Raw genomic sequence first — 23,798 nt, 5'->3', positions numbered from 1 at the left:
TGAATTGTACCTTTCTTCCAGTGTTTGATATCGTGAAGAACTACACTGCAGATTATGACAAGACCTTAATCTTCAATAAAATCCACCATGAACTGAACCAGTTTTGCAGTGCCCATACACTTCAAGAAGTTTACATTGAATTGTTTGGTGAGTCTTATTTGTTTTAAATATATGAATAACCAATTAGAAATCTTGTTCAACTTGTTTGTGAAGGCTATAATAATATTAATAATGTGTTATTTGTGCATTTCTTCTGAGTTTATAATAGAGCAGTTGTGTTTAAAATATTCTTTATCTTAAGTTTAAAATTTCTTTGCTAAAATTGCTTAAATTAAGCAAATTGTTACTTAAGATACTTTAAGAATGATAACCATTTTCTGAAATGTATAGTGTATAACTTGGTACAGATTGGAAAAAGATTCATTTCTTAACAATATTCTATTTATGCCATGATAATTTACTAAAAACTAGCTTTGCTTGTGCGCTCTCAGTCTCTTCAGTTGCGTCCGACTCTGTGGGGCCCCATGGACTGTAGCCCGGTGGGCTTCTCTGTCCATGGAATTCTCCAAGCAAGAGTACTGGAGTGGGTTGCCATGCCCTCCTCCAGGGGATCTTCCCAACCCGGGGATCAAATTTGTGTTTCCTGCAGTGCAAGCAGATTCTTTACCGTCTGAACCACCAGGGAAGCCTAAGAATACTGCTGTGGGTAGCCTGTCCCTTCTCCAGAGCATGTTCCTGACCCAGAAATCGAAACAGGGTCTCCTGCGTTGCAGGTGGATTCTTTACCAGCTGAGCTACCAGGGAAGCCAAGCTTTGTTGCTATTTTAATAGATAATTTGGGGAATTTAGAACCTGGGTCTTGCAGTTTCCCAAGACTCACCTCCACGTTTGATGAGGACTAGCAGGACTCCATATAATTATACTCACAGCTGAGATGTACTACAGCAAAAAGATACAGAGCAAAATCGCAAAAGGAAAAGGCACGTGGTGAAGTCTGAAGAAAATCAGGCACAAGCTTGCAAGAGTCTTCTCCAGTGGAGTCACGCAGGATACACTTGATTACTCCAGCTTTGAAATGTGACAACACATGTTAGATGTTTGCTGGAGAAGTTCATTAGAGATTTTCTGCCCAGAATTTTTTCTGGAAGTTGTTCATGTAGGTACCCTCTGCCTAGCATGTATCAATACCAATATTCCAGAAGAAAAGTAGATGCTCAGCATAAAATACATAGTTTGAATAAACAATTTAGGCACAGTGAAGTCATTCTTCCCAGTCCTGGGGATTGTGGAAATGAAATGCTCTCCAAAACCACAACCCCAGGTGACAGTCAGAGACCAAATTGCGAATAGGCCTTTCTCGGATAGTAGTTTTCAGGCTTGCTATGTTAATTCTCTTATGTACAAGTTACATTTCATTTGTGATAGTGAAAGTTCTGGCCAGGGGTTGGGTTGCTGCTATTGGCTGCCTACTTCTCTCTTCTGGAATTATTAGTGAATTTCTTAGAGGCAGATATAGAAATGGTTTATCAGTGTAGAAATCTATCAGTTGATTCCTCTTTGATGATTACGAACTATTGGAATGATGTTTGAGAAAATTTTGCCTTTTCTTATTTGTCACATTTCTGGCTATTTAATAATGGGGAAAGTACTGACGAGGTGGATAGAAAAATTTGTGAATTATCAATTCAGGTGAAGTGACATCTTTATTCTTGTATGCTCTAGGAACTTTCCCCCTCCCTCTCTCTTTCTAAATCTAAAATAATCAGCTGAGTTCCATAGAAATGAAATTTAGTTATTTGAGAATTTGGATAAAGATTGACTAAAGATAGAAATTTATTTTTTTAGAGAATTGAGACACATATTAAGTCACAATACTGAATTAAGACATTAGAAACCTAGATCCTCCACTTATTGGATAAACATCAATGGCTGCTTATCATCTTTCCTCAATTTCTTTGTCCAATAATTCCTCACACTTTTTCTCATTTATATATATATTTATTTGTTTTCATATGTGTGTGACATGGTTCAAGCTCTATAAAAGAAGAATACCATGGAAACTTTAGATCTAATAATGATTTTGTTTTAGGGCTAGCACAGCGTTAAGACTTTTTTTGAGTGTCATAGAGCTCTTGTTCTTGGCTTCAAAAACAGATCAAATAGACGAAAACCTCAAGCAAGCTCTGCAGAAAGATTTAAACGTCATGGCCCCAGGCCTCACCATACAGGTAAGCCCTTCTCCTAGGGAAATTCTTTGGGAGTTTTGAGAGCTTTGAATTTAATCGTCCTTGAATAGGACTGTTTATTCAGCAGTTATTTAACTGAAGTGCTTTGGTAATTTATAGTCTATCTTTCTCAGTTTAGGTTATGGGTAGAATTTTTTCTGAACTCTTGGAACAGATAAACTGAGGTTCTTGCAGGAAATAAAATCTGTATACTGCTATGTGTGAGGCATTATTAAGATACAGTAATGGTGTTAAGTCAGTGTAAGACTGATCCTTGGCATCAGTAAGATTATGAAAAAGAATTTCAAGTATAAAATTCGAACAATAATTCCAGACAAAGTAGATATCCCTAAGTATTCATTGACAGATGAATTGACTGGATGACTGTTGCTCTAAGAGTTAAAAGAACATTTCAAGAAAGTCTGCCTGGAAATGACTGGCTTGGAATTTTGATAGGTCTAGAAGAATTACTAGGATTTATATGAGGGAAAGCAATAAGGAAGTGGATGGAATGACCTGAGTAAAAGCAAGGTAACAGATGAATTCAGTGGTGGTGTGATGGTGGCAGTGGCATTGGGAGATAGAATAGTGAGAAAAACTGCTTTTTGGATCAGTATTTTTTCAGAGTGGGTTGAAATCCATTATTAGGTTCTAAAATCAGTTTTAGTGGGTTATGACTAGCCTTTAAATAAAATGGAATTGAACAGGAAAAGAAACCCGGGCACATGGCTTGTAGTAAGTTTTAAGTATCATTCTGTGAAACTTGTTTTTTTGATGTCAGTGTGTGGGGTAGGTGTTATTGTGGGTGTCACTGTAAGATGCCTTTTCTACTGTAGTCATGCTCAATAACATTGGAAAGCTGTGACTCTGGATCTGGATTATCGGAGAAGTGGTGAATATGACTTCTCTAATATGCTTCCTCAGTTTCTGGATCATACTGCTTGTAAGAAGTGTGCATTCACTCTGAGTGATCAGGAGCAATCTCATAAACAAGTCTGAGGGTATTATTTCCCTTGTCCTCCCCCTTGCTGTGTCATCTCTGCTGGCTGCCTAAGGGGAAGCTGCACAAGTTACAGGGTCTCTTGAAATGTCCAGAGCTAACTTTGTAAAACCCTTTTGGTTGTTCTGGAGTAGCTTTTCAATTTTAAAGATAATGTGAATGTCACAGATTCTTACATTCTGCTCAAGTTGTTACTAGGAGATCTAGCTCATTCTTCTTTACAACCCCTTATAGTTCCTCGCCTTATATTGCATAACTATTTCCCTATTGTTTCCAATTTGCCTTTAATAAACAATAGTGTAGTGAATATTCCTGACACATCTCCTTGTATGTACAATTTATCTTTCAAAGTGGCTGTATAAATCTACATTCTTACCAGCAGTATTTGTGAATACTTGTTTCTCCACAACCTCGTCAACATGTGAAGCAGTCAGACATGCTGATTTTTGATGCATGGATACATGTGAAGTTATTGAATATCTCTCTTTGATTTGCATTTCATTAATTGTTAATAAGTTGACATCTTTTTATTTAATCTTTGTCCATTTGCACTTCTCTGTCAATTGCCTATTCATATTCTTTGCCCCAGTGTTGGACTAAAGTGGAATCATACCCTAACCATTTTGTTCACCAACAATATGTGTCTTTTCAAGTCACAAGTAAGATTCGCTACATCATCACTTTTAACCTTTTAATTTAATCCCTGTGGCTTCCAGTTGTTACTGTTATGTACATGTTGTGATGACTAAGCTGTGCTGGGTCTTCATTTCATTGCAGGCCTTTCTAAGTTGCAGTGAGCCAGAACTGCTCTTTGTTGCGATGTGTGGGCTGCTCATTGCAGTGGCTTCTCTTGTTGTGGAGCACAGGCTCTAGGGCTTGCGGGCTCAATAGCTGTGGCCCCCAGGCCTCATTGCTCTGCAGCATGGGGAATCTCCCAGACCAGGGATCCAACCAGTGTTCCCTGCATTGACAGGTGGATTCTTTCCCACTGTGCCACTAGGGAAGTCCAGGATAAATTCTTAATTGTAGGATTGATGAGTCAAAATGTATCCCCTGTGTGGGGACTTTTTGGTACATATTGCCAAACTGCATTTCAGAAAAATTTTAGCATCCTGCACTCTCTCATCAGCAGTGTTCATGAGCTGTTGTTTTCTATACATTTGATTGTGTGATTGTACCCAAATAATTAGCAGATACATGTTTCTAAATCCTGTTGGAGAAAATGTGTATGGTATTTTGTGTTAATTATTGAATATCCTTGGATGTATGTTTGCTCATTGTTTGGTTTTTATCTGTTTTTCTCATTGACTTAAACTATTTTTGGTATGTTAATTATGGTAACTCTTAAATACTCCCCTTCACTTTTCACTTTCATGCATTGGAGAAGGAGATGGCGAACCACTCCAGTGTTCTTGCCTGGAGAATCCCAGGGACAGCGGAGCCTGGTGGGCTGCTGTCTGTGGGGTCGTGCAGAGTCAGACACGACTGAAGCGACTTAGCAGCAGCAGCATGCTTTTAAGAGCCTTTCACCAACTTTAAAATATAAAAATCTAAATAAAATCAGAAATTACATTTTTTCTCTACTTTTATGTTGTATTTTTAGGTTTAAAATTTTAATTCATCTGAAATTCATTTTTAGTTGTGAGGTTGGACTCAGTTCCTCCCCCAATTATTAACAACAGTAATTATTGAATAATTTATGCCCGTCTGTCTTCCTTGATTGAAATGCCAATGGTATTGTATGCTAAATTTTGTTATATGGTAAAGTTGTTTTTTAGACTTTGTTCTGTTCCATTGCTTTTTCTATTTCCTATTCTTTAGTTAGTTACTGAGCCTTTCATCTTTTCCCATCCAATTTGCTGCTCTCCTTTTTTTTTCTTCTAGTTAGTAAATGGTTCCCTCTTAGCCTCAGGCCAGTCTAAATGTATGGGAGGCATCTTTGACAACTCTCTTGCCCTTAATATCTAGTCCCTGGATTCTGCTGATTCTACCGAATCCACCTAAAACATCTCTGCCACCTCCTTAAACCAAGTACTGTCTTTTGCCTGAATTTCTGCAGTAATCTCCTATCTTGTTTTCTCACTTTTACTTGTCTACTGCATTGCAGGAAAAAGGATCTTTTAAACTTAGGTATATTTATTTGTTGTTTTTATTAAAAGTTGTTGAATGAAAAAAATATCACTTTATATTCATGTTTTTAAACTGATAGATCAAGATCTCCATTTTTTGGTTGCTTTAGTCTTGTTATAAAATAACTTATTATTTTATAACATAACTTATAGTTGAAATGCATTTTTAAAACTTAAAGGCTATTTTTCAGTGTTCCTATCTTTAACATGTTACATTATGGTTATGATAATTCAACTTTTTAGTCACTTTAAAAATTCCGATAAGATACATTGTCTTTAAGAATGGCCTTGGATATTTCTGCCAGTTAACTCTACATGATGAGTTTTCATTACTGATATTTTCAAGGCATACCAGGTACCTAAATTGGCTTGTACATTTTAAAATTAGGAATATAGTCTATGACTTCATTTATATTATCATTTTTGTTTCTTTTAGAATTTCTGACTTAGGTGAGAAACCCATATACCAAGTTAAATTAATATTCATAAAGTTAATGAACTTTAATGCTATTGACATCTGGTCCCATCACTTCATAGGAAATAGATGGGGAAACAGTGGAAACAGTGTCAGACTTTATTTTGGGGGGCTCCAAAACCACTGCAGATGGTGATTGCAGCCATAAAATTAAAAGACACTTACTCCTTGGAAGGAAAGTTATGACCAACCTAGACAGCATATTCAAAAGCAGAGATATTACTTTGCCAACAAAGGTCTGTCTAGTCAAGGCTATGGTTTTTCCAGTGGTCATGTATGGATGTGAGAGTTGGACTGTGAAGAAAACTGAGCACCAAAGAATTGATGCTTTTGAACTGTGGTGTTGGAGAAGACTCTTGAGAGTCCCTTGGACTGCAAGGAGATCCACCCAGTCCATCCTAAAGGAGATCAGTCCTGGGTGTTCATTGGAAGGACTGATGCTAAAGCTGAAACTCCAGTACTTTGGCCACCTCATGTGAAGAGTTGACTCATTGGAAAAGACTCTGATGCTGGGAGGAATTGCGGGCAGGAGGAGAAGAGGACGACAGAGGATGGGATGGCTGGATGGCATCACCAACTCGATGGACATGAGTTTGAGTGAACTCTGGGAGTTGGTGATGGACAGGGAGGCCTGGTGTGCTACGATTCATGGGGTCTCAAAGAGTTGGATACGACTGAGCTACTGAACTGAATGCTATTAAATGTGTAGTCTATTTTTAAGCATTGAGGAATGCAAACAATTCTTGATGACTTTATTGTATATCCACAGATTTGCTGAATAAACTATCTTTAGTAATTGTTTTTGGTTAATTTCCTTAGATTTCTGTGTGTGTGTGTGTGTGTGTACGTGTGGTAAAAATACTTAACTTGAGATCTACCCTCTTAAAATTTTAAGTGTACAAAAAGAATTTTTAGTGTACATTTTATTGACTCTAAGTACAATGCTGTACAGTAGATCTCTGGAGCTATTTATTTTACTTGATGAAAACTTTATGAATTTCTCTAGAATTTTTTAAGCTATGTAATTATGCCAAAATAAAAATGTTGACTTTGCTCCCAATCTAGTATTTTAATTTTCCACATAACACTAATAACTGTCTGAAATTTAATTTATATGCTTTTTGTTGTTATTTACTGTCTTTTTGTTCTTTTAAAATTTTAAAGTCCATGAGCACAGTCTTGCCTTGTTTATTGCTGTATCCACAGTGGTTGAAACAAACAGTACTTGGTTCGACTAGGCACCCAATTAATACTTGTTGAGTGAACCTTCTCTGTAACATTCAGTGTTTTAATTTTTCCCTTCTCTATATTTGTACCCCATCTTTTCTTTTCTTTTTAAAAAATTTTATTTTTTGACTTTGCTAGGTCTTCGTTGCTGTGAGGGCCTTTCTCTGGCTATGATAAGCAGGTGCTTCTCTCTAGTTGCTGTGCACAGGCTTCTCGTGGCCATGGCTTCTCTTGTTGTGGATTAAGGGATCTAGAGCATGCAGGCTTCACCGTTGCAGCATGTGGGCTCAGAATTGTGGCTCCAGGCTCTAGAGCACAGGCTCGGTAGTTGTGGCTCATAGGCTTAGTTGCTCTGTGACATGTGAAATCTTCCCAAGGGATCAAACCTGTGTCTCCTGCACTGTCAGGCAGATTCTTCACCACTGAGCCACTAGGGAAACCCTGCATTTTTTCTTCTTCAACAACTACTGTGGCAAATTGAAGTGGTGAAAAAATTCTTGATTTTTTTTTTCCTATGCTATTTAAGGCAATGATTATATTATATGCTGGCTTTTGGTTTCAAGTATGTGCTTATGACCCAGGGTTCAGTTTCAATAGACATACTCATTTCATCAGCCTTTTTCTCTTTCGTCACTCACTGTGTGTGTTTGTGTATTTGACCATTGTTTGGGGTATATTTTATTTCTTAAATCTCTTTATGAAGCAAATTATTCATGGTCTCTATATCAATAGGTGCTTATATTTCACATATTTGAAAATTATGAGATTTCCCAAGATTGACACGTGTGTAGTACATTCTTCAGCCTCACACAGCAAGATAGAAGTCTTCAGAAGACAGTTCTATTTCATGCTACTTTTTAAGACTAGGAAAATACGTGGCCATTGCTTCCCTCTGAATCATACTGGAGGTCACCTGTCTTTCTGGTACTCACATAGGGAAATTAGGCATCTCTAACCAATTCTGGTTCTGAATTTTTCTTTGTCTTCTGGATATGTCCTTGAGTTCTTCATAACCTCACATGCTTCAACCTTCAGCGTGAAAATTGAGGGTTTTTTTACCATGGTCCCCAGCTTCTTATTCCATTTCACTCTAATTCTTATATTTAGTTATGATCATCCTCAGTTATGCACAGATCTAGCTTTTTTATGGAGGGGAGGCTTTGTTGCTTAGAAGTTTTAAAAGCTTTCTTTCAAAAGCCCTAAATGAAGGCTTCATGCCTAAAATCCTTGTTGTTTAAAAGTTCAACCAATTTTCAGAGGGAAATTAAAAGTTCCTTCAGATCAGCAAGGTGGTGTGTGTGTGTATGTGTGCGCACACACGTGCAGTCAGGTGGAGGGTGGTACAGGACGTTTAGCTAGTAAAATCAAACACTTCTGAGAGGTCAAGTCCTTAATACAGAAAAATCAGTCTTCGGAACCTGGATTTTCCACATAGATGTAACCATGTAAGTGCTGTGTGTCCATGGCACAGAAAGGCAAACTCTGACAGTTGTTGTTTGCAGCAAAATAAAAGTTTAGTTGCAGGATCCAGCAAGGAGAGTGGGCAGCTGATGCTCAGAGGACCCAAACTCCTCAACAGCTTTAAGGGAAGTTCTTAAAGGCAACATTTGAGGTAAGGGTTGTAGGAGGCATGACTTTTTTCTGGTTAATAGTCCAGAAATATTAATCATCGATCTTCTTGTGCCAACCAATCTGGGGGTCTGTGTGCTCATGCTTAGCATGTAGTCACCATCCTCCACCTGGGTGAGGGCCTTAGTTCCTGCAGAATGAGTCAGAGATATGCATCAGGTTGTTATATATATTCCTTGACCCTGTTTTATAAATTACTGTTTCTTGACTGCTTGAGTTTGTTCTTTGGAACACAGGACAGACCCAGGAGACTAAAGCCTTTTTGTACAAAAAAGAAACGGAACACAGAGGGGCTTTTGTACCTGGCCTTTGCACCCCAAAACTATCCTGTTTCATAGATAATTATGCCAAGGTACACTATGATTAGGGAAACTGTGTAGTAAACAGTGTTTGCAGAGGCACGCAGATTTTGTTCTAAGCAAGATTCTATGGAGAAAGAATGTAACCTGCTAATTGGTGTTTGTTTTTCCTCAGTGTTGGGCTATTTATTTGTAATCAGTACTGAGTGATTGCAGGTTTAGGAAGTGATAAATTCATTTATTGTCCACTATATTAAGTTGCATATACCCACCAGGGTTTGTTTTTGTTTTTGACTATTTCCTACTTTACAATTTAAATCTTGAAATTTTGCCTTTCTTCTGTTTATTTGACTTTCAGGTTTGAAAGGAAACAAAAGTATTCCATTTAAGAGCTTTGTGAAAGGTCTTTTAAGGAAGACTCTTTTCCCTAAAAATTTATTTCCTCAATAGATAGAGGAAATCCATTCAGTTCAGTCGCTCAGTGGTGTCCGACTCTTTGTGACCCCATGAATCGCAGCACGCCAGGCCTCCCTGTCCATCACCAACTCCCGGAGTTCACTCAAACCCACTTCCATCAAGTCGGTGATGGCATGCAGCCATCTCATCCTCTGTTGTCCCCTTCTTCTCCTGCCCCCATCCCTCCCAGCATCAGAGTCTTTTCCAATGAGTCAACTCTTCGCATGAGGTGGCCAAAGTACTGGAGTTTCAGCTTCAGCATCATTCCTTCCAAAGAACACCCAGGACTGATCACCTTTAAAATGGACTAGTTGGATCTCCTTGCAGTCCAAGGGACTCTCAAGAGTCTTCTCCAACACCACAGTTCAAAAGCATCAATTCTTTGGCACTCAGCTTTCTTCACAGTCCAACTCTCACATCCATACGTGACCACTGGAAAAACCATAGCCTTGACTAGACGGACCTTTGTTGGCAAAGTAATATCTCTGCTTTTGAATATGCTGTCTAGGTTGGTCATAACTTTCCTTCCAAGGAGTAAGCGTCTTTTAATTTCATGGCTGCAATCACCATCTACAGTGATCTTGGAGCCCAAAAAAATAAAGTCTGACACTGTTTCCACTATTTCCCCATCTGTTTCCTATGAAGTGATGGGACCAGATGCCATGATCTTAGTTTTCTGAATGTTGAGCTTTAAGCCAACTTTTTCACTCTCCTCTTTCACTTTCATCAGGAGGTTTTTAGTTCCTCTTCACTTTCTGCCATAAGGGTGGTATTATCTGCATATCTCAGGTTATTGATACTTCTTCCGGCAATCTTGATTCCAGCTTGTGCTTCTTCCAGCCCAGCGTTTCTCATGATGTACTCTGCATATAAGTTAAATAAGCAGGATGACAATATACAGCCTTGACGTACTCCTTTTCCTATTTGGACCCAGTCTGTTGTTCCATGTCCAGTTTGTTGCTTCCTGACCTGCATATAGGTTTCTCAAGAGGCAGGTCGAAATCCATTAGCCAAGCATTTTTTTAAGGAAACAAGCAGCTTATCTTTGACTTTGGTGTGGTGACAGGAGAAATAGATTTTCTACTGGATCCCTACATGTGTTTTTAGGCAGCTATGTCATAGCTATTTAATATTAGTTTCATTTGAGGCACTCTTTTGTACAGATTTAAATATTTATTTTTCAAATATACTTTGGCTTTTTCACTTTTATTTTTTAGGCTGTGCGTGTTACAAAACCCAAAATCCCAGAAGCCATAAGAAGAAATTTTGAGTTAATGTGAGTAATATGCATGGGATCTCAATATTTTTATTTTGGCTTGTCTACATATTTATCTTGCCAGTCTAGAGGGAAAAATTATGTTTGAGATAGTTACACTGGGGAGGGGTATATGTCCATCTTCTGTACTTTAATTCTAATAATACTATCTATTCTGGTGTCTTAATTCCCACTAGACTCTTATTAGTTTTCTCTTTACATATGGACATTTCAGGAGCAGCTTCAGTGGCTAAAGATGCAGTTTGCTGTAGAACTGTTGTTGGAAGCCTAAGGAGCTATAATTTGGATGTGAATAATGCCTTGAATTAAATATTAATAGAGGAGAGAAAGAGTCCTAGCTGTTAAGGTTGAAGAGAGTGCCTATATTTTGTTACTGTGTTATAAATGGTAAGAATAAATACATTGGTATCAAGTTTGCTTTTCCATTGTATGTGATTGTGTATCTAAAATTAGATCTGATCTTTATAATTTGCCTTTAGGGAAGCTTTGCCTGCCTTGACTCCTGGTAGTCTTTTCTTTTATGTGTCCAGGGCTGACTGGGAATGAAGAAATTACTTGCTTGACATGAAATTAGTTTCTGAGTGCTTTAGAAGATTCCATTTAAAGGACTACCTATTGTAGTCAAAATGTTTTTGTGTGTGTGCAGTCAAGTGTGGGGTGGTGTACAGGATGTTTAACTAGTAAAATCAGATACTTCCGAGAGAGACAGTCCTTGATACAGAAAAGTCAGCCTTCGGAATCTGGATTTCCCAAGTAGATATAACCGTGTAAGGGCTTACGTCCACAGCCCAGAAAGCCAGATTCTTACAATAGGTATCATGACAGGTACTGAAAAGAAGAAACTAGAGTCTTTAGGAAACTAAAGTAGTATTATTCTGTCTGTCTGACTTTTAAGTCTTTAGGAAACTTGGAAGATAGGTTAAGAGACAAAATATGAAATGCTAGAAAACGAATTTTGCAAAAGTCAAGAATACAAAAGATGTATAAATACGGGGCATCCAAAAAGTAATAATAATATTTTATAGAGTGATATACTTCTGAGTCCGTATTGTTCCCAAGTCTATACCTTCTATTATGCATAATTTTGTTTCCCCTTTTTTACTGTAGAAAAAGAACTCTTTTAAATAAAGCACAGAGTGCTAGACTGAGTAGATCATAGGTCTGATCCATTTATAGAAGAAAAAATTTCTTGAAGGCTCAGGATGTCTTAGACTTTAAATATAATAACTTCTGGAAATGCAAAGATGAATACTATGTGTTCTCTGCCCTCAAATAACTCATAGTATCCAGAATGTTATTTTATATCTTTTATGAGTGTTAACGCGAGGAAAGGAGAGAGGTTGGCGAGGGTAATGTTTGGGGAAACTATTGGAGTGCCTGGATTCTGGATCTTTCCTAAGTTTAAAGACTGTTGGAATTCCACAATTAAAGGCTACCTTGGAATAATGCAGTCTAACCTCCCACCTAATAGGTATCTTTTCTTTAATACCCTTCCTTCCATGTGGTCCCCTAGCAGCCATTTGTCCATGCTTAGTGACAGACCACCTATTTCCATTATTAGGAAGCTCAAATTCTTAGAATGTTCTTTCGTACATTGAGCCCCAGTTCACCACCTAATAAAGAACTGCCATCTAGTTCTATCTTCTGTACAACAAATAAGGCCACTACATGAGGGTGTCTGCTGGAAGAGGGCCTGAAATCCAGCCCCCTTCTGCTTGCCAAACCATGCACCTGAGGGGCTGCATCTTCCCAGAGGTTAGTGCCTTTTGCTAGTTGGTCCAGTTTAGCTGGAGGCCTAATAGCAAAGGAAGCATTTATATACTCCAGACACTTCCAGATCACAGGCCTTTTCTTGATACAGTTAGTAGAAAAGGTCAGCCTACGGGCTTCCCAGGTGGTTCAGTGGTAGAGAGTCTGCCTGCCATTGCAGGAGACGCAGGAAGCATGGATTCAATCTCTGAGTTGGGAAGATCCCCTGGAGTAGGAAATGGCAACCCACTCTAGTAATCTTGCCAGGATGATTTCATGGACAGAGGAGTCTGGCAGGCTACAGTCCATGAGGTCAGAAAGAGTTTGACATGACTGAGCAACTGAATATGTCAGACTGAAATATATTAAATTTGATTCCTGTTTCTGGGTGACTTTGGACAAATCATTTAACCTTTCAACCTCAGGTTTATTATCAGTAATATAGGATAACACCTCTCTTGCCTACCTTAGTGAGTCAGAAAATTGTTATTGAAAATGACGCTCTGAACCACTGTAGTGTCAGAATTACTATCTATGACTATTCAGTTCAGTTCAGTCACTCAGTCATGTCCAGTTCTTTGCGACCCCGTGAATCACAGCACACCAGGCCTCCCTGTCCATCACCAACTCCCGGAATTCACTCAGACTCACATCCATTGAGTTGGTGATGCCATCCAGCCATCTCATCCTCTGTCGTCCCCTTTTCCTCCTGCCCCCAATCCCTTCCAGCATCAGAGTCTTTTCCAATGAGTCACCTCTTCGCATGAGGTGGCCAGAGTACTGGAGTTTCAGCTTTAGCATCATTCCTTCCAAAGAAATCCCAGGGCTGATCTCCTTTAGAATGGACTGGTTGGATCTCATTGCAGTCCAAGGGAATCTCAAGAGTCTTCTCCAACACCACAGTTCAAAAGCATCAATTCTTCCACACTCAGCCTTCTTCACAGTCCATCTCTCACATCCATACATGACCACAGGAAAAACCATAGCCTTGACTAGATGGACCTTTGTTGGCAAAGTAATGTCTCTGCTTTTCAGTATGCTGTCTAGGTTGGACATAACTTTCCTTCTAAGGAGTAAGTGTCTTTTAATTTCATGGCTGCAGTCACCATCTGTGGTGATTTTGGAGCCCAGAAAAATAAAGTCTGACACTGTTTCCACTGTTTCCCCATCTATTTCCCGTGAAGTGATAGGACCGGATGCCTTGATCTTCGTTTTCTGAATGTTGAGCTTTAAGCCAACTTTTTCATTCTCCACTTTCACTTTCATCAAGAGACTTTCTGTGACTATAGATCATTTCTAATTTTTTGTAATTTTTTTTCCCACAGGGAGGCTGAGAAGACAAAACTTCTTATAGCTGCACAGAAACAAAAGGTTGTGGAGAAAGAAGCTGAGACAGAGAGGAAAAAGGCTGTTATAGGTACTTGGATTTCTTTCTGAAATGGAAGTCTCTAAGTACATGTGCTGTGAGTTTGTCCTGTTCTTTGTCAGCCTCATGTTGGATATTGATGGGACTCAGATAAGATTGCATCATACATGATGGAGAATCCTGGAAATTCCTTTGTATGTTCAGATGTCCTAAAGCCTTTAAACATAGATGAGGCCAGTACTTGATGAAGTGCTTTGGCTCTCCACTGTGTTGTTGACCCCCTCTGTTGTCTTTCGAGGACAGGGACAGTGGATAGGGTTTGGGAATAGTTCTAGTCTCTGGTGGAATAGGGGTTTTGTGTACACAGATTCAGAATAAGGGTTTTTTGCCAAAGCTCAGGATTATAGTATGCATCCTTACTGTTGACATGCAACCTAGTTTTATCTGCATGGATAAATATTGCCATCTCTGGAAGTACAGCAGGGTTGCTTATAGCTAATTTTAAGTCACAGGGGCTTCCCTAAAACCCCAGCAGGCTGTTAGTCACCTGCTGCCTTAGGTTCTCACTTGTTTGTTCCTTGGTTTGCTGAAAGTTTATTTTACATTAAAATAGTTCAAATATATAGGAACATACAGAGAACAATATAATGAAGGCTTAACATTTTGCCATATTTCTTTCAGATTGCATTTTCTTTTAGGAAAATGTTATATGAAGCCTCCTTTTGTACCCCTCCCTGGTCTTACTTCTTGACCTGTCTTCTCAGAGTAGCTTCTGTTCTGAAGTTGACATAAATCTTTTCTGTCCATATTACTTTAAGTATGTAACAATTCACAGAATTGTTTGACTACAGAAGTGGTATCAAACTCCACCTTTTATTTACAACTTCCTTTTTTTTTTTTTAACTAACACTGAGATTTATTCATATTGATACATATAGATCTAGTTTCTTTTTTAACTGCTGTGTATACATTTCATTCTGTGAGTGATCCTCATTTGATGGATTACTAATGAAGAACTAGTTTCTGGTTTTTCCTTATTACAGACTGTTCTGCAGTAATACCCTTGCCGAGGCCCAGCCACAGCTAATCCAGGGAGTTCAAAGTGGGGACGGCGTCGGCGAGGATCAGGATACAATAGCTTCAATTAGATGTTAATTAGAGATGTAAAGAGTAGTAGAATGAGGATAGCTCAGTAGGAAAATTCAGTGGAGAAAAGAGGCTGAGTAGCTTGGTTTACATGGGAGACCAATAAAACTTCAAGACAAGAAGTTTGCACCACTTACGAAGGCCGCAGGCATCCTTCCGTTCTCCCGAAGGAGAGACACTGAGGCCTCCCCAGTCGGATCTTAGAAGCCCAGGCAAAATTAGTAAGCTTGGTGGGTTCCGCGTTCCAGATGGAGACTCAGCCAGAGTTTGAGAGAGCGAGCGACATGGGGAGACCAGTATTTCGAGAAACTGATCCCAATTCTTTATTTTCCATGGTCTACTTTTATACACTGAGATGTTATGCAAAAGTCACGTGGGGTCAGCAGTCCTGACTTTTATCAAAGTCAGGTGCTTCATACAAATGTATACAGAGGTCTTAGGGGTGTTACATCATCTTCTGGCCAGGGGGCCTGCTGACAATTTATGACCCTCTCCTTGTGACAGCGGTCAGTCAACCAGGACACTTATTTCTCCAGGGGTGATTATTCTTAAAAAAGACTCCACCTTCTGAAGGTACCAGATAAAGTTACATTCCTATAGGGTGAAGGTGTAGTGGGTTTTAATTAAGGAAAGAATTTACTTAGCCTAAGGTCTAACGTGATTAATATCAAAGGTTAATACTTATTTCTTCTATATATTCATTAATGTGTGTAAGGGCAGGGGATGGGGAGACTTAGCAACAAACATTGGCTGAACAAACGAAAAACCCTTCACCAGTACAATTTCTAATCAGCCCACTATACTTATACTAATGGTTTTCTAACTTTTCTAAGGAACCTGTTTTTAGAAGGTTTAAAGCATCTCATGCCTCTCACGGTTGGGAGGCTGTGAGCAATCACATGTGACCGGACAAGCCTGTCAGGCAGGCTAGAGAACCTTCAGAGGAGTTTGTAGATTAGAACACTCTTGTCACGCCCAGGAGTTTTTATTAACTGGAGCTCTAAGTTAACTCCTTCTCTGAAAGAGGTGGTGGGGGACAGCCCCCCATAAAGTCAGAGGTGTAGGTGAGAGCACAAAGTAGTAAAGTAGGCAGGCTCTGCTTATGGGGGTAGATGCTCGAGGATTTCCAGGGGGACTCCTGAGGCTCGATCCCGCCTTTGCGTATGTTGAGCCTCCTTCCTCATGACCTTTGCCATGGGCGGAGTGCCTCACGCTGGCCCCCAACAACCCTTATCCATATCTGTCTGTGCTCACATGCAAGAGTTTTTCTAGAGAAGTGCTACTTAACATGTGGTGTGGGTCAGTGCCCTATTATATTTTATTAAAGATTAAAATACAAACAAATTCTTTCCCACAGCTGGTTTGAGAAGCACTGCTCTAGAATACGTATCTCAAAGTAGAGTTGCTGAGTCATAGGGAACACACATCTTGAAGTTACAAAAACACTGCCAAGTTGCCCTTCAAAGTGACTCCTCCGTTTTACCCTTTCTTCAGCAGTGTTTGAGTTTCCATTTCTTTGCTGCCTTATTCAGTTGTAATTTCTACACATCCTCCTCTACCCATAGAGTTACCAGATTTTTAAAAATTTATGCCATTTTGGTGATGGACATGAAACCACACAGTTTTGATGAGTTTCCCCAGTTACTGGTGAAGTTGAGTATTGTTTATGGAACATTCAAGTTTCCCTTTTTTTGATGTGTAATTGCCTGTTAAAGTCTTTGGCTGTTATTTGATTACTTTTTAAAACTGATTTGTAAAAATTCTTTATATCTTCTAGATACTAATCCCTTCCCAGGTTTATACATTGCAGATATCTTCTCTCAATTTATGGCATGTCTTTGAACTTTATGATGTCTTTGACATACGTATGTATTTCATTTTCATGTAATCAGATTCATCGATCTTTTCCTTTCCAGTTTGTGCTTTTCCTATCTTGTTTAAGAATTCTTTCCCAACCCCAAAATAATAATTTTATTCTAAAAGTTATAAAGTTTTTCTTCTCATATATAGATCTTGAGCTCATCTGCAATTTATTTTAATGTTTAGTGTGATATATAGATTCAGTTTTAGTTCAGTTCAGTCGCTCAGTGAGTCTGCCCCTTTGCAACCCAATGAACTGCAGCAAGAGAGGCTTCCCTGTCCATCACCAGCTCCCAGCGATTGGTCAAACTCATGTCCATCGAGTCAGTGATGCTGTCCAACCATCTTATCCTCTGTTGTCCCCTTCTCCTCCTGCCTTCACTCTTTCCCAGCATCAGGGTCTTTTTTCAGGAGTCAGTTCTAAGCATCAGGTGGCCGAAGTATTGGAGCTTCAGCATCAGTCCTTCCAATAAATATTCAGGACTGATTTCCTTTAGAATTGACTGGTTTGATCTCCTTGAAGTCCAAGGAACTGTCAAGTGTCTTCTCCAACACCACAGTTCAAAAGCGTCAATTCTACACCACTCAGCTTTCTTTATGGTCCAACTCTCACATCCATACACAACTACTGGAAAAACCATAGCTTTGATTAGACAGACCTTTGTTGGCAAAGTAATGTCTCTGCTTTTTAATATGCTGTCTAGGTAATAACTTTTCTTCCAAGGAGCAAGTGTCTTTTGATTTCATGGCTGCAGTCGTCATCTCCAGTGATTTTGGAGTCCAAGAAGATAAAGTCTGTCAGTGTTTCCATTGTTTCCCCATCTATTTGTCATGAAGAGATGGAACCGGGTGCCATGATCTTCGTTTTTTGAATGTTGAGTTTTAAGCCAACTTTTTCACTCTCCTCTTTATCACTTTCATCAAGAGGCTCTTCAGTTCCTCTTCGCTTTCTGCCGTAAGGGTGGTGTCATCTGCATATCTGAGGTTATTGATATTTCTCCTGGCATTATTGATTCCAGCTTGTGCTTCATCCAAGCCCAGCATTTCGCATGATGTACTCTGCATGTAAGTTAAATAAGCAGGGTGACAGTATACAGCCTTGATGTACTCCTTTCCCAATTTGGAACCAGTCCTTTGTTCCATGTCAGGTTCTAACTGTTGCTTCTTGACCTGCATACAGATTTCTCAGAAAGCAGGTCAGGTGTTCTGGTAGTTCTGTCTCTTTTTTTCCACAGTTTGTTGTGATCCACATAGTCAAAGGCTCTAACGTAGTCAATAAAGCAGAAGTAGATGTTTCTCTGGAACTCTTTTGCTTTTTTGATGATCCAGTGGATGTTGGCAAAATGATCTCTGGTTCCTCTGCCTTTTCTAAATCTAGCTTGAACATCTGAAAGTTCTCAGTTCATGTACTGTTGGAGCCTTACTTGGAGAATTTTGAGCATTACTTTACTAGCATATGAGATGAATGCAATTACGCAGTAGTTTGAGCATTCTTTGGCCATTGCCTTTCTTTGGGATTGGATTGAAAACTGACCTTTTCCAGTCCTGTGGCCACTGCTGAGTTTTCCAAATTTGTTGGCATATTGAGTGTGGCACTTTAACAGCATCATCTTTTAGGATTTGAAATAGTTCAACTGAAATTCCATCACCCCCACTAGCCTTGTTTGTAGTGATGCTTCCCCAAGGCCCACTTGACTTCGGACTCTAGGACGTGTGGCCCTAGGTGAGTGATCACACCATTGTGATTATCTGGGTCATGAAGATCTTTTTTGTGTAGTTCTTCTGTATATCTTTTGTATAGTCTTTTCTTAATATCTTCTGCTTCTGTTAGGTCCATACCATTTCTGTCCTTTATTGTGCCCATCTTTACATGATGTGTTCCCTTGGTATCTCTAGTTTTCTTGAAGAGATCTTTAGTCTTTCCCATCCTATTGTTTTCCTCTATTTCTTTGCATTAATCACTGAGGAAGGCTTTCTTATCTCTCTCTGCTATTCTTTGGAACTCTGCATTCAAACGGGTATATCTTTCATTTTCTCCTTTGCCTTTAACTTCTGTTCTTTTCTCAGCTATTTGTAAGGCCTCCTCAGACAACCATTTGTCCTTTTTGCATTTCTTTTTCTTGGGGATGGTCTTGATCACTGCCTCCTGTACAATGTCACAAACCTCTGTCCGTTGTTCTTCAGGCACTATCAAATCTAATCCATTTAACTTTTTCCAAATGGCAAACTATCTTAGACTATTGAGTAGTTCCTTATTCCCTTTATTTATTTATAATGCCACATCTGTCATATAATAAGATCCTATATATAATTTGTTTTGTTGCTTGGGTTTCTGTTTTCTTTCCATTTCTTTGTCTTTCGTTTTCCAGTAATACCTTGCTTTAATTACTATAGCTTTTATTTTAAGTCTTGCTGTCTGGTAGAGCAAGTTTGTTTCTTCTTCACTATTCCTCTTAACTGTTCCTGTTTCTAAAATTGTGTTGGACTATTCTAAGCCCTAATTCCTCCATGTAAATTTTAGAACCAGCTCAAGTTCTATAAACTACTGTTGAGTTTTTATTGTAATCACATTACTTGTATATGGTATATCAGTTTGAAGAGAATTATATTTATAATATTGAATTTTATAAATCTATTGCATTTCTCCATTTATGAGAATGAAAAATGAAAGAATGACCTTTCAAAAAAAGGTATCATAATCTTCTTCTCATAGTTCCTACACACTCTTTGTTAGAGACTTATTTCTATATATTCCTCAAATATTTTGCTAGTACAGATAGGCTCTTTTTTCAGGACACATTTTTGAACTGCTTTTTACTTTTGTAGGTATGCTGTTGATTTTTTCATTTATCAGTCTTCCTGAAAATGCTGTTGTTTATAATATTCTCTTGGATTTCTCAAGTAAATCATATTGTCTTCAAGATCAGGACAGTTCTGGTTTTTCACTGTACTCTACAGTTTTTAGTTCTTCTCTTAACTGCTTTAGGCTATGACTTCCAGTACAGTGCTGAAAAGAAAGATGGTAAACAGGCATTCTTGTCTTGTTCTAACTTTAAAAACACAGTCCCAGTGATGTTTGCTATGCTAAACTTTTATCGGGTTGATGAAGTTTCCTTCTGTTTCTTGCTTGCCCAGGGTTTTTATCATGAATGACTGCTAAAACTTTTACAATTTTTTTCTAAATCTGTTAAGATGACCATATGGTTTTTCTTTTTAAAGCAGTTAATATGATGATTATATTAATAGATTTTCTCTTAAAAGTTATTTTGTCTTCATGGGATAAATTCATTTGCTCATAAAGTAGGTGGTTAATTTACCCTAATACGTTTTATATGACTTGCTTTAATTTTATTTTTTTACTTTTATTTTCATAAATGGTCAGCTGCTTTTTTTTTTTTCTTATTTTCTTACTCTTAGGTTTTTGGGGACTGTTGTTTGTTTTTGTTTGTTTGTTGTATCCTGGCTACACTAGCCTCAAAATGAGTTAGAGGGCATTTCTTTTTTCCATGTTGTGAGCATCTTGTATAAAATATATATTATCTCCTCTTTGTAGATTTGCTGGAACTCAGTTATAAAAACCATCGTGGTAAAGTGGAGTTTGTGCTTTTTTGTATGCTCATTTGATTTTTATGGCAACATTTAATCTACAGATTTAATTTCTGTATTGTGTAAGGTGTTTGTTTCTTTTTTAAGTCAGTTTTGGTAGTTATGTTTTTATCTGCTGTTTCAAATTTGAGGGCATAAATTTGTTTGTAAAGTTCTCAATGATTTTTTAAAAATAAACCCTCTACTAAATCTGTGTGCCCCTTGTCATTCCTGATATTGTTTATTTGTGCCTTCTGTTTTGCTGGATCAGATTGGTTTTTTTCATCTTTTCCTAGAACTAGATGTTAATTTGGTTGATTCTTTTGTTACTTTCTTTTAAATTATTATTTTACACTTATTTTTTTTAATTTTCTACCTAGAATTTACTTATTGGTTCTTTTCGAATTTCTTGAGTGACTTAATTCTTTAGTTTTTAATCTTTTCTAATGGAAAAGTGTAAAATGAGACATTTTCTTCCAAGTTCTGCTTTTAGGTGCATCTCACCAGTTTTGAATGTAATTTAATTTATTTGTGTTTGTTTTTTGTTTTGTTTTTAATTTCCATTATTTCTGCTTTGATTCATGAATTATTAATAGTATATTTTCAATTTCTAATTGAGTGGATTCTCAGGGAGCTACTTTTTTATTATTGATTTCTGCATTGTAATCAGAAAATATGACCTGTTATATGGATTCTTAAGTATTTGTTGAAGTTTGTTTTGTGGACTATCAAGTACATGGTCCTTTTTTGGTAAATGTTCTGTGTGTGCTTGAAGAGATTGAATGTCTGTTCGCTATTTGTTGGATTCAGGTTTCTCTTTATATTCATTATGTCAGGATTATGAATTGTATTGTTCACATCTTGTGTGCTCTTCTAGTTTTTGTCTTCTTGAGCTATCAGTTACTGAGATGGTGTGTTAAAATCTCCCACTATGACCATGAATTTGTTGACTTGTAACTTTCTCTTTATGTAATCTAGGACTGTATCTTTAAAAGTGTTCAGTTCCAGAATTGCATTATTACATCTCTGGAGAATTGGCGCGTTATGTAATAACCCTCTTTTATAGCCAGACATGCTTGTTGGCTTAAGGTCTATTTTGTCTGATGATAATATAGCTATGACAGATTTTTCTTGGTTAGTTATTTTCTTGATGTATATTTTCACATCCTTTTACTTTCAACTTTTCTATGTCATTATGTTTTAGGTGTGTCTCTTGTAAACAGCATATAGCTGGATTTTGTTATCTTATCCAATGTGAGAATCTGTCTTTTAACTGGTGAGTTTAGTCTTTTTATATTTATTGTGGTTACTGCTATATTTGGACTTGTTTTATCATTTAATTTTGTGCCATTTACCATGCTTCTTTTCCCCCCTTTTTTGACTGATATTGAATTGATTATCTTTTCTTTATTCTTTTCCTCCTTTGACTTGATTGGAAGTTTTATGTTCTATTTCTTGAATGTATAACTAGGCATTGCCTGTAAAATGCTACAAGCATACCTGACTTGAGAGACTCTAGATTTAATCATTCTTTTCATGCTCTTCTTGAATAATACCTTAGGATGCTTTAGCTCTATCACTGTCCTCCAGTTTTACATATTGTTGTTGCCTGATATTTTACTTTATGTTGTTTTCATTCCCCCATTAATTATTATCATCGATTCTTACAGTAAAATATTTTATTTTTATTTAAATGTATTGTGTAATTTTTTCCCTCTCCATTGCTTCTGGCAATTCGTTTCTTTTTTTCTGCTAGCTTTTTTCAATGAAGGCTGAGAAATGGAAAACTTACTCAATCTTCCTTGGTCTGAAATAGTTTTACTTCATTCTTGAATGGTAATTTAACCTATAGTTCTAAGCCCAGCTCAGCTTCCTTTTCTGTGTAACTTTGGCAGTAATATTTTGGTTTTGTTTGGCCTCTTCTCCTTGCTTAACTTTTAAGAATTTTCTATCTTGGAGTTCTCTCTAATTTCACTATGATATGTCACTGGGACGGAAGGTAGAGCATTTTAGTTTCACTGGAGTTGGAGCCCTTTAGAAGGTCCTGGGTTTTATATGGGGGTTTCAGTTATGCCATCTCAAGACGTCATCTCCCAGCCCTGCATGGGCAGTAACCCAAGGCCATCTCTCTTACTTGTCTAATATCCACTCCCAGGGCTGCTGTCATACAGTCTGTCAGCTCTCCCTTTACTTGTGTCTCTTGAAGATCTCAGTTACACATTAGGAAACAATTTTGTTCTGTTTTATCTAGCATTTTAAGATGTTGATAGCTGAAGGGTTTCTCATTAGCCTGTTCCACCAGTTTTCTTAACTAGAGCTCTGGTCATGCTGTTTGTTGGTTCATGCCCACATGTCAGAGAATAGTGTGAAATGGGATTACTGCATCATTTCCCAATGTTAAGACACCATTCTCTGGGTTCTAGCTGCAGGCTCTAGATTCCTCACCTTTTATTTGAATTTTACTGAGTTTCTGCTTAATGCTAAGTTTTTAGCCCAGCTGAACATAGTAGTCTGTTTTTAGGATGGTATGATGATAGATTGATTTTATGCTGTTGGGGATATAGGGAAATATGCCCTGGAGTAGTTCGTAAAGGATCCTGCCTTTTGGAAAGAAGAAACCACTTGGAAGTGTTCTTTCCATTATGGGCTTCCTCCAGAGGCCAAAGAGAAGATATGTTAAAATACTCAACTTCTTTGACTGAAAAGGAGAATTGAGAATGTTCTTCAAGAATTGTAGTGGTTATATTGAAAGTGTAAAATTAGAGTCTTTCTTCCCTGGTTCTGGATCCTTTAGTTAGACCAGAGAGTTCCTAAGGATGTTTTGTTTTCCCTGCCCGTAATTGCCTGCTGCGGCTACCTTGTTCACTCCCAGCACATTTTCACATGCTCAGATGAATTACCCTGCTTTTTGTCTTTATGTCTGTAGCAGTCAGAATACTCCTCTGGTAACTCTTCATCACATCATTTCCCTGATAGTTACTTAACAATTGATCTGGAGTATATATTAAAGCTAAATTCCTTAGCCTTTCACTCAAAACAGGGGTCTTTTAGCCCTCTCTGTAGTGTTTTTGTTATCTTCTCTTGTCAACTGGCTCTCTTATCACCTCTTCACTGTGACTTGCTAATTTGTTTCTTCTTGTTTTCATTTACACTTTCTGCCAGGTCCTCTTAAGTTCTGTGTATAATTTTCTTTTAAGATTTCTTCTAGATGACCTTCCTTGGCTTATCTTCCACATCCTTTCTTTCTCCTGCCACAATATATAAATGTCCTATGTTGCTATACACTTGTGTTGCACTGTTTTTGTTTTGAGTGCTTTCACGAAGTCTCTTGTTTTCCCCATTAACTTGTGAATCACTGCCATTTAATCCCATGAAG

General features: G+C 37.9%; 1 protein-coding gene across 5 annotated transcripts in view; it reads left to right on the top strand.

Annotated features, from left to right (window-relative positions):
• The window catches only part of ERLIN1 (ER lipid raft associated 1), a 41,756-nt gene that overhangs the window by 12,988 nt on the left and 4,970 nt on the right, over positions 1-23,798 (top strand). For 3 of the 5 annotated variants that reach the window (XM_086377267.1, XM_086377265.1, XM_086377264.1), the window contains 4 exons: positions 22-147; positions 2,155-2,228; positions 10,658-10,716; positions 13,791-13,882. In XM_086377267.1, coding sequence (XP_086233393.1) covers positions 2,205-2,228; positions 10,658-10,716; positions 13,791-13,882 — 175 coding nt within the window. In that variant the 5' untranslated portion in view covers positions 22-147; positions 2,155-2,204. Of the gene's footprint in view, positions 1-21; positions 148-2,154; positions 2,229-4,612; positions 4,798-6,096; positions 6,626-10,657; positions 10,717-13,790; positions 13,883-23,798 lie in introns of those variants that run through there. The other 2 variants (XM_086377268.1, XM_086377266.1) reach the window with 2 other exon arrangements.

This window comes from Bos grunniens, chromosome 26 (assembly GCF_055505025.1).
Source record: "Bos grunniens cultivar Pamir isolate PY7600 chromosome 26, Bosgru_T2T1.0, whole genome shotgun sequence".
In the NCBI taxonomy this organism is placed as follows: Eukaryota; Metazoa; Chordata; class Mammalia; order Artiodactyla; family Bovidae; genus Bos; species Bos grunniens.
The sequence above is the reverse complement of the archived record's forward strand: the minus strand, read 5'-3'. Positions and strand labels throughout refer to the sequence as shown.